General features: G+C 34.8%; 1 protein-coding gene across 1 annotated transcript; it reads right to left on the bottom strand.

Moving 5' to 3' along the window:
* Positions 1-10,255: 10,255 nt before the first annotated feature.
* On the bottom strand, positions 10,256-11,286 carry LOC132284910 (uncharacterized). Its single transcript, XM_059787052.1, has 2 exons — positions 11,010-11,286; positions 10,256-10,828 (listed from the first exon to the last, which is right to left on the bottom strand). Exons 1-2 carry the CDS (start codon positions 11,188-11,190, stop codon positions 10,635-10,637), a joined length of 375 nt encoding a protein of 124 aa, XP_059643035.1. The 5' UTR covers positions 11,191-11,286; the 3' UTR covers positions 10,256-10,634.
* Between the last annotated feature and the right edge of the window lie 741 nt (positions 11,287-12,027).

The following is a 12,027-nucleotide window of genomic DNA, read 5'->3' as shown; positions in this document are numbered from 1 at the left end:
CACGCCTTTAGAAGCACCAGAGCTTCTCTCAAAATAAAGCATTTAGCAAGCATAGGATCATAAACATTAACAAGGAACACCGATGCCACTTTAATAGATTGACCTAAGAAATTCCTTAAAATGATGCCTCCTCCATAAGACTTTTGGGAATGATTAAATGCCGCATCAAAATTAAGTTTCAGGAAACCAGAATTTGGAGCCGACCACCCCCGCAGAGATGGCAAAGGCGGGATACGGGCAAGGGACAACAGCTGATGTTGTCGAGACACCTCCAAAAATTCATTGAAAGCAATAAGAGATCTTTGAGCCTCTTCAAAAGGATCCTATTTTTTGCGTTTTAACACGAGGTCATTACGACATTTCCAAATGGTCTAACAAATGAAAGCCGCCAAACCCATATAATCGCAGGAGCTTCAGACAACGCCCCATCTATCACATACCCCCCCCCCTACCACCTTTTAGGCCAAAAAGAGGCTGTTGACCACGAAAATCCACCCGAAGGGGACTCAACATCCAAACCATACAAGCAAATGGCAAGTGCAGAAGAGATGATCCACCATTTCAATCGAACTTTCATAAGTGGGACAAAAAGAAATATCATATGCCCCATAAGGTGAAGCTGAGAGTTCACGGCAAGCTGATTATGCAGACTCTGCAACTAGAAAAGAATAATTTTTCGGTGAGCATGGATTTTCCAAATGCTTCTCCACTGATTCCCGCGACATGCATCAAAACTAAACCTCTATTAGGTCTGAACAAGTTGTAATACCCCTAATTTTAAAAATGATATAATTGAAATTTAATTATTTATTTTATTGTATTTTAGGTGCTTACATGACTTATGTGTTTATATGGTTTCCTGTTATATGTTTAATTGAATTAATTGTTTAATTGTAAGTATGTGCTTAAGTGTTTTGTTTAAATTAAGTGTTGTATGAAATTATTTGTTATTTGATTTTGATGATGTATTTGTTTAATTGTAATTTTATTTGCTAGATTAAATGTGTATTTTATTTTATTTTTAGTTTAAAATGATGGATTTAGATAGTAGTATTGGACCAACAGTTAGGTCTCATGGACTACTTGAATAAGGGTTGTTTATGGGTACGGATAATTACCCATACATGGTTAGTTGTATATATACTTGAGTATATATGTTTAAGAGGATAGAGTATTTTTATTTATATATATGTAAGGTTATATATATATATATATATAGGTTATATATATATATATATATATATATATATAATTATAAATTCTATTTATATATTTGGTTATCACGTATAGGACCTTATATGTATATGTAATTATATTTTTCTTTTCTTTTATTTTCTTTTATGATTAGCCGACTTAATATCGGGTTGGGATTAGGGTTTGTATAAACATATATATATGTAAGGTTGTGTCTGACAAGGGTTTTAGAACCCTATTCCTATAACAGGGGAGGCAAAGAGAAAGAACAGAGAGGTTTGAGAGAAAACTAAGAGATGAAACTAAGGTTTCGGCCTAGGATTTAAGGGCAGACCAAGGAGGTAGATTAAGGGTTGTTTGGCGATTGGAACCAGAGCAGTAGGAGGCTTCGACGGCAGCTAAGGATCGCCGGAAAAGTTAGGAAGTAGAGGTTAAGGTTTTAATCCGAAACCTAGAGGCAAGTTCTATATCTTACTATTTCCCTTAGACTTATATTCTGTGCATGCCTAGATAATCTCCAGGACTTAATCGGACATTAAAATTGATCTTATATGCTTATTAATTCAAAGTTTTAATTATATTATGTGTTATTAATTGAAATTGATTTATTATATCAATCGCTTCAGATTATATGTTTTAAATGGTTTAATGATGCATACTGTGGTTTGGATAAATTTCTGAATAAATTTGGGACATAGATTGAACTCTTAAGAACCTAAACAAAAAGTGACAGAGGTGTTTTGACATCGCCGGAGACGAAGAAGACAAATGAGTTCAGTTTACGGCTCTCTGGAGTAGAGAAAGCTAGCTCTCTATGAGGAAGAGCCGGCACCCTAAGGAGTAGAGCCAGCTCCCTCTTTAGGGGAGGCGGCTCCCTTGTTGTTTTACACCAGTAGGTGTATTTTTGGATACTTCAGGGGCTAAAGTGTAATTCAGGACTTTAATGGGGGGTTTTAAATGATTTATATATGCATGTTAAAATCCCATAAATGTATTATTCTATGCTATTATGCAAAGATATTGGACAGCATGAAATTTAAATACTTATTTGCATGTTGTCAATGGTTAGGAAATGTGTAATTGTTGGTTGTGGTTTTAGCAAGTTAAATGGATTAGTATGATATTACTCTTGTATAATTCAATATAAGGTGCTCAGCTTATTATTTGATATCATTATATCATGCTCTGGATTTTAATTGATGAACTATTTACTTCTGTTCTGTCAATTATATGGATTTTGTGGATTGCATGCACCGGTATGGAACGGTGGCATACTAGGGACGGATTAGTTCAAAATACTAAATCCTACCTACTCTGGAATAATTATATAGATTTTGTAGATTGTATGCACGGGTATAGGATGGTGGCATACTAGGGACGGATTAGTTCAAAATACTAAATCCTACCTACTCTGGAATAATTATATGGATTTTGTGGACTGTATGCACCGGTATGGGACGATGGCATACTAGGGACGGATTAGTTCAAAATACTAAATCCTACCTACTCTGAAATAAGGGAATGAATTAACTATAGTATTAAATCATACTTATTTATGTCGTGTCAAGGCAATGAACAGTTGAGCGGCACTACTTTGGTTTTGAATGGATTTATATATATATATATATATATATATATGTGTGATTATGGAACCACGATATGAGCTTCAGTCTCAGGATCGATGGCTAGGAAGCGTATATGCAGTGGGATGCATAGCTGGCTATGATGGTTAAGGTGTTCCCTGTTAGATCTAGGTACTCGTGCCCACTTTAGGTGCGTTTTGCATGTTGCCTACTACTCAGGTTGAAACCGCCTTGTAGTCCAGTGAGAATACCTTAGTGTGGATATATATATATATATATATATATATATATATATATATATATATATATATATTTATGGACTATTTAGCTATTGTTAAGTTATCTAGGATGTATCTGTGTATCGGGTCTCTACTTGGACTGTAGTAGTATAGAACTTGTTTGTGGGCCTGACCCACCATTATTTTTCAGGTATTCGTCAGGAGTATAGATTGTTCGTGCTGAGCAGGGATCGTCTACATTATTAATCCAGATTGTCTACATAGGAGTTTCCTTTGTGATTTTTGTATCTAGTTGTAGACTGTTGATTGTTTGGTTAGGATTTTTCTAGGGGTCCACATTGTATGGATTCCCGAGTTGTATCATAAATCGGAGGATTACTTGTATCAGCGGAATTTATTAATGGAAGTTTATTCCAAAGAATTATTGGATTATCGTTTTAGTTTCTTTTCAGCATTTTATTTATTCTTGTTGATCATATTTATATTCTGTGTTCGATTACTGCCGATTTGTTTTGATATCCTCGGGCGTTCGGGTGTGGGCCTGGCCAACCCGCATCCGGAATTCTGAGGGTATCACAGTTGGTATCAGAGCACTCCAGGTTCAAGGGTCCTCAAAAGTGTTTTTCATTATAGGATTTCCGCGTTGCGTCTCTTAAAACTTAGAGCCCATATTAGGATTCGTTGTACTCTATTTACGGTTCGTTATGAGGAGTTGATGTCAATTATGTTCCGTAGTCACAGAATGGTTGACACTAGGAAGAGGATGAAGTCCAAGGCGAAAGCGATAAAGACCTAAAAGAGTAAAGGAATACGTTATCGATTTCTTTGTCAGAGAACATAATTAGGAATCGAATGTGTAAGTTCTGGTTGGCACTACTTTAAAGTATAAGCCAATGAAGGAATTAGGTGTACGTGTTAGATCAGCGCATATCGAGGCAACACGACTTTAGTTGTTCTCAAAAAGGAGACAAACGAAGAGGAGGAGCCCGAAAAGGATTCTAATGGAGGAGATTTCAACATATCCAAGAAAGAGGGTACTAAATCTGGAAGATGAAAAATCAATCGAGGGTGATCTTATTTGCGAGTAGTATAGTGAATGCTATTAGTATAATTGGTGTTGATCAATCTACATACAGTTAAACTTTCCTGTCATCTCTAAAAGAAATATATAAGAAGTACTCTTTAGGAGTTTGAGGATTTGATGAAGTTCTTATCAGAACGAAATACATGATTTTATATCACGTTCAGGAGAGTATGGAGATTATGTTGTGACATTCTAAGTTGCTTTATAAAGCCACGTTAGACGGTTTGCTTTCCGCGTATAAGGAGGATGAGGGATTAAGCCTTTGGTATTTGCTTAGGCAAACGAATGTTGTTTTTACGCTATGTTTAAATGATATGTTTCGAGGTTGGATGATTACCTACAAAACTATAAAAGGAAATTTTGTGAAACAATTTTTGCAAGTTGATTTCAGAGGAGGTTTTCTTTTCTAGAGGGAACGATGTTTTAAGTAGGATTATATTTTGTTTTATTGTGTGTATGTGTTTTATTTTCGTTAATTATTCTGGATTTGGTATGTGGTTTAGTTAGAGACACAAGTGTATGATCAGCCGACTACTATTTTTAATAACATAGAGTAACAGCACTATATTACGCTAAGATTGTGAGCATGAAGTCATAGGATTTGGGAGATACATATAAATCTAGCCAATCTATTGGACCTAGACATGCGTCATTATGATATGTTATTTGGGATGGGATAGTTAAACCATCATTACGAGTCAAATAATCTAGAACGATTAGTTTGATATACTTGATGCTAGGTATGGATTCGTATTATATTACAATACCATGATAATGGTGATTGTTAATATTTCGGTATGCGTGAGGTGGTGGTAAATAAAGATCACTGTAATACCATGATGATTTATCAGAGATACTGGATTTGTAGAATATCTTCTTGAAAATTCCAGAAGTTATTACCAAGTCAGAAGGATGATTTAGTACTGGTTTAGGTACTGATTGGAATAACACCGAGTGAGGATAGTAAGCTGAATAAATTTTCATCAGTTAATTCTTAAGCAAGAATTTCTTCGCGAGGGTGTGTCATTAGGAGGAGTTACCGGTGTTGCACATAGAGGAGGAAACCAAGTCTCTTCATTTACATAAATAATATGGAATTTTTTTTTTTTTTGGTCACAATTTACAACAATTAGCTGTTGTTAGGAAATCGATGACTTGTTTGGAGAATGGAAAGGTTCCATATTCTTTTGAGGTTGGATAAGTAGTCTAATTGACACTTACTTACCTTACAGAAACTAGGTGTGTCAAAGACAAGATAGGGAGACCGATCACCTATATAACAGGAAGAGGTGCACGGTATATGTGGAAAAGTTTTAGCTAATTGTTTTTTTTTTTTTTTTTTTTTATTTTTTATTTTTTATGATGAATAGAAGTACTGGTTGATTTTCTTTATCGGTAAGTTTATTACGGATCAGAGGTACATAGATTCAGTTGTAGAGTTAGCTTTTGATGATGCTCCAAATTAAACATTGGGTGCAGATGAAAACTGGTGGTACCAGACTAAAGGTACTTTCTATAGACATATGGAAGGAGGATGGAAGGACTAGTGTTCACAACTCTTAGTTCTTTATTTATCCTGGTAGAAACATGATGCTTCACGGTATAAAACACATGTTTGGAGGACAAACAGAATGAGGGACAAAGTGATTTTATCTCCAAGACTAATATTTATTAGATAATTAAGACGGACCATCAGAGATTACTAGATCCTTCCAGCCATTTCCTATGCTAAAGTGGAAATAACAGAGCATTTTTCATGGATTTAGTTGAGCGATTGCTGATTTTATACCAGGGTCAGGATTCTGGCTGGGATATTGGTTGACTGATAAATTATATCAGCTTAATTTTGTCTATTTCGAACTGGTAAGACATCAGTTCATACGAATAGAATGGATCACGAGACGGCTTAGATGGATAGACGTGGTGTTTCACATTTTGCATTACGTTCCGTCTGGTGGAAGTAAATATGGAAGTGAATGCTCTCAACAACCGATGTGATATTTAAAATCTTTTGGTTAGTTGTGGAATTATCAGTTGAATTTATAGCACATGTAATAATGACACTTGCTATTACCAAGGTAATTAAGGAGGTCAACTTAGAATATCGGAGCTGACCCTAAAGGTGGTGTTACCTTACTCAGATAGAGCTTAAAATACGGGAGGAGGATCAGTAGGTTCTGTGAATAATGTCGAAGTGACTGGGATGTACGATTTGTAATTTCTCACGGTGCACTCAAATGGATGTAAGTTGCATAAAGTCATCTAATGTCGATTTTGAGGAGTAGGTACGGATAAGGACGAGTACCTAACTGTCTTTCAGTGGAATTCCGTTCAAAAGATGGCAGATTGATAATCGGATATCATTGGAGATTTTTGCCACTTCCTATTTCAAATTGGGAGTAGGACTAATCAGGACTGGAAGGTCGGTAGAAATCATCGACATTGATTTGGAATTTTTTTTTTTTTTTTTTTATTCCGTATGGGATTAGAATGATGGATTGAGTACGTTCATTTATGAACATTAATTAGGGTAATGTTCACTTTGGAGTTTCATGTCAGTTGAATATTGCACTGATAATGGAGTATGTTATAGCATGTGAATATCCGTTATTGTGGATGAAAAGTGCTATTTTGAAAGAATTTTGTGAAGATATTGGAGTAACAACTTTGCTTCATATCTCTAGACGGGGGATTTGATCGAGAAATTATATTTGATCGTGGAAGATATGCTTAGGACATATATCCTAGGTTTTAATGGATAATTGGAAGTATTTACTTCACTTTTCGGAGTTTTTGTCTGTCATATAGTTGGCACAAGGAGGTTGGTGTGACAACATTTGAGGTTTTGTATATTATAGTGCAAACCTCTCATTTGTTGGTTTTAAATGAAAGTAAGGGTTGAACAATCAGACCTTGATTTTGTTTAAGGATACATCGGAGAGACATACTCTCCTTTGTAATGGATTGCGCGTGGTTTGGAGGCGGCAGTAGGATTTTGTACATAGTTGAACTCGTTCACTAGAGTTTTCTATCATGAAACGGTTGGTTGGTGTGACAACATTTGAGGTTTTGTATATTATAGTGCAAACCTCTCATTTGTTGGTTTTAAATGAAAGTAAGGGTTGTACAATCAGACCTTGATTTTGTTTAAGGATACATCGGAGAGACATACTCTCCTTTGTAATGGATTGCGCGTGGTTTGGAGGCAGCAGTAGGATTTTGTACATAGTTGAACTCGTTCACTGGAGTTTTCTATCATGAAACGGTTGATTGGGATGTCTTCCCTATAGGAAGCAATGTGCGTTTTGGAGGAATGTCAGTTTTACGTATTAAATTGACTTTTAACAGATTGTGTTTATCAATTGAGGCGGTAGCCTATAGATTAGCATTACTAAAACGTTAAGGTTGGATGCATAGAAGTTTTGCGAATCTATGCTATGGAACTTGGAGGAATATAGATATATACCTTTGTATAAAAAAAATTGGATAAGGATGAGTTGTTGTTAAATACAACCTACGTGTAGTTTAATTTTTGTGTATCCTAAATATAGGACCCATAAATTTTCTATGAGGATTTGGAATTCAGTGGAGCCCATACTTTGAGGCATAATCCACAACGGAACGGAAATGAATTTTAAAAAAAATAATAATTCAGAGTTTTGTGAATTTCGAGGACGGAATTCCTTTTATTAGGAGGGAAGAATGTAATACTCCTAATTTTAAAAATAATATAATTGAAATTTAATTATTTATTTTATTGTATTTTAGGTGCTTACGTGACTATGTGTTTATATGGTTTCATGTTATATGTTTAATTGAATTAATTGTTTAATTGTAAGTATGGGCTTAAGTGTTTTGTTTAAATTAAGTGTTGTATGCCCTAAACTAATGTAACTAACCAACGACACCATGCATTTTCATGTTTTTTGAATTTTTTTCTAAAATGATAATTATAGAGGGTATATATGTGATTGCACTTATACAGATCTCACCGGAAAGAGGATTCTAACATCTGGAGGGGGGCAAAGTACTAAATTTCAGAACTACTATGACTAAGTTGCTCACTTTTTTACTTCAGGAGGGTATTTTGCTCGATGGAGTAAACTTTGGGGAGGTATTTTACACTTTTGCCAACATGTAAATTATGGAAATTGACTATGACTACAACAAATAGAGCCCCCAAGATCCGACTCCAGGTGAAAAAAGACGGGATGTGCAAACATTATCTCCTTATAAGTAAAATTTAAAAGCTTGACAATTTTTTTCTATTTGATAAAACATGACTCAAATTACACCAATAAGTTAACCCTATAAATTTTTCATTTGATAAACCAAACAACTCAGATTAGATCAAATCAATTTTTTTATTTGATTTTTGATGATAACACAACCATATTACTTCAAAACCCAAACACTCTTTACCAAAGTGCATTGATGCCATCACCTCAGTTTGGCTTCAAAATTACCCACCCAATCCAATACATAAATAATCAAAGGTGGTGGTGTAGTCTTGTAGGATTTCATCTACCTCCTAAAGTGAGAAGTGAGGATTCGAGTCTCTCACGAACAAAAAGAGTGTTTAAATTTCTTGCCAATGACAAAAAATAAAAATAAATTCAATACATAAATAAAGTGACAGAACTTTAAACCTCATTCCCTAAACTCATGGTTAATCCAAACTGAGACAACACGAAGTGAATAGCATCCCCCTTACAACAATAACAAACTCCAGTTTTTCCACACACACACACCAAAAAAAAAAAAATTAAAGTACAGTCACACTCCCTAAGGTTTGGCAAAAGGACATTTAGAGGAAACTTACCTGTTTTTTTGGACAAAAACACCCCCGAAGGTTCAAAAATGAACAAAGACACTCCTTTACATGAGAAATTGACCAAATTACCCTTTGACCGTTTAGGAGAATTTTTTAACCAATCTAAAAAAATCTCCTAAATGGTCAAAGAGTAATTTGGTTAATTTCTCATTTAAAGGGGTATCTTTGTCCATTTTTGAACCTTCAGGGGGTGTCTTTATCCATTTTTGAACTTTCAGGAGGTGTCTTTGTCCAAAAAAGAAATAAATTTCCTCTGAGTATCCTTTTACCAAACCTCTGTGACTGTACTTTACCCAAAAAAAAAAAAAAAAAAAAATACCCCTCATTTCATTGTAAATTTTAGGTAGAAACTACTACACTTTAAACTCCAGTAGAAACTACTACACTTTAAACTCCAGTTAACCCCCCCCCCCCCCCCCCCCCAAAAAAAAAAAAATCTCATCTCATAGTTCATTTATACAAACATTCGGCTTTCATCAAAAGCCTAGGACACTAAAAGAGCTCCTCTAAACCAAGAGGTGACATATCCACTACACAGAGAAGCCATACTAGTAGACCAGAGACTCATCCTCAGCAACCTGAAACACGCCCTCCCTCTGGTCTTCCTCCAATATCTCATTCTTCACCTCAGAGTTGATTTCATGGATCTTGTAGAAATTGAGAGGGAGATTGAGATAGAGCCTGCTGTAGAAAATGTCTAAATTATTAATTCACTATAATACTTCCTTGTCGACCAGATCATAGAATTTCGTTTAAATTTTTTTTTCATTTGTTGGAATATATATTTAGCAGTGAATCTACTAATTTTCTAAATCAGATATGATCTCTCTCAATTCTAATTCATATTCAACCTCCCAACAGTGCTGTAAACTACTCTATTAGGAATCTGTGATATAGTATTGATCTTTAGTACATCTTTGTAACCATATAGTTAGATATGTACCCTGGCTAAATAGAGGCATGTCATGAAACCGTCTCTCTCAGACACACACACACAAAACAAAATTACAAAACTATTATTTTTCAAAGCTCCAACTGAAATGTCACAATTACAAAGTAATTATAAACTGGAAAATGTCACTATTATTATGATGAAAGTGTAATTTGAAGTAATTATAAACTATAAGAGAATATATATATATATATATATATACAGAAGCTAGCATAACAGACTTCCAAATATATACTTCTGTTCTTATAATCATGTCCATTAAACAACTACACTTTCATTTTTTTATTTTCCTCAGACAAACACGTCATTAAGCAAACAAGGCATTTCTATCTTCTCAACCCACAAAGATTATAAAGAAAACAATAAATAAATAAATGTAAAAATAAATCTCACCAGCCATTACTAAGTAACTATCAGTTGGGAATCAGAAAAAGGCTAATATGGTATTCCTTCCATCAACCCTGAATAGTCATAGTCATACTCATGGAGATTACAGAGTTTAGAAGTCAAAAGAAAACAAACTCCTCTCTCTCTCTATATATCTATCTAAACACACACGCACTCACATATATAGTGAAACCCGCAATATGAATCAACAAAAGAGCTGATCAACTGACCATTAAATAAGGGAACGAAGACGCAAGACAATGTAGACGACGCCGTTTTGTATGAGGAAATTGAAACTGCCATTGACCACAGACGCGGATTAATCCCCAGCTTATCAATATACACTCTCTTTTGGACACCCTCATCGGTGTTGCTCTCTACTCCTTGGATCACAATGCCATTCTCTACTCCTTGGATCAATATACACTCTCTTCCCAACGCCGGGCATGTCTACCCTCCTATAAACCTTATCGCCCTCAATCCGACTGAAGAAGGGGCTTCGCGGTCCCTCTTTGATGAATGGGTGTTTTGCGCTCATCAACGACTCAAAATAATCTACAATCAGTGCACGAATAAACAACTAAACAACAATGGATAAATATATGTGTGTGTGGTGTAAGAGATTAATAGATTGATCGATTTCCTGATTTAACTAGCTACTGTATATATTAGAAGTTGAATCTATCGATGAAATGGATTTGTGAGGTTTTCCGAGAGAGAACTACTTAGTACTTACCCACAGTTCGTCTAATCTCTTCGTAGTGGGGATGGTTGGGCGGAACTTCGGTGTGGATAGAACGAGCAACCAAGGATCTAGCGGCGGCGACCATTGGTGGTGAAGCCTTCAGGCGGAGGAGGCTGCTGAAGAAGAGGTTCGAAGAGCTGGATCTGCTTATAGGGAATCGAGAGAACGCCATTGAAGAGTTTCTAGGGCTTTTTTGTGTTGTCTCAGAGAGAGGTTTGAGAGAGAGAAAAGGGGTCTAGAGAGAGAAGTTGGCCTGTGCAGTGCCGTCTCATACTGCCAACAGGAGAAAAAGAGAGAGGGGCTATCAATTTTAAAGCCCACGGGACAACGCATAAGTCGAAAGTAATTTTATGTCTACAGAGTGTTCATTCATTGCAAGAGGAAATTTGACACTTTGTTACCGTTAGATAGTTTATCAATTACTTTGGGTTCGAATTGTATTATGCATGGTGGTACCGCTTTTTATATTATACAATATTTAAATAAGCATCACACAACCCAAGCAAGACTGATTATTAGAGATTGAATTACACGTTAAGGTCGGTTTGTTTGGATGTAAAATATTTTAATGATTATAGATTAAATTACATGTTAAGATCTGTTTGTTTAGATGTAAAATATTTTTTTTTTATTTTTTATTTTTTATGGTTGATTGTCGGAAAATATTTACGAAGGAAAAATATATTAAAATTTTATAAAAATAATTTATATATATTAAAATTTTACAAAAATAATTTATCTATCAATTTTTAGTAAGTTATTTTATACGTCTCGCTCGAATGACTTGATCGACTTGATCTTAACTTCGACCTAAACTTTTACCAAATATCGAAAGGTACAAATAAAAAAATATTTTACCTAAAAAATACAAATATTTTCTAAAAAAAAATACTTTACGTTGAAACAAAAGGATCTAATTCAATTTGAATTTTACAAATTAGTAAAAAATTTGAATTTAATTCTATCTTTAAATTATTATTATTTTTTACCATGACCCTGAGAAAATGAA

Source organism: Cornus florida, unplaced genomic scaffold (assembly GCF_030987335.1).
Source record: "Cornus florida cultivar Cherokee Brave unplaced genomic scaffold, ASM3098733v1 CherokeeBrave_3.0.0_Hap2_Chr11, whole genome shotgun sequence".
Lineage (NCBI taxonomy): Eukaryota > Viridiplantae > Streptophyta > Magnoliopsida > Cornales > Cornaceae > Cornus > Cornus florida.
Note: the sequence above shows the minus strand (reverse complement) of the source record. Positions and strands in the feature narration are given on the sequence as shown.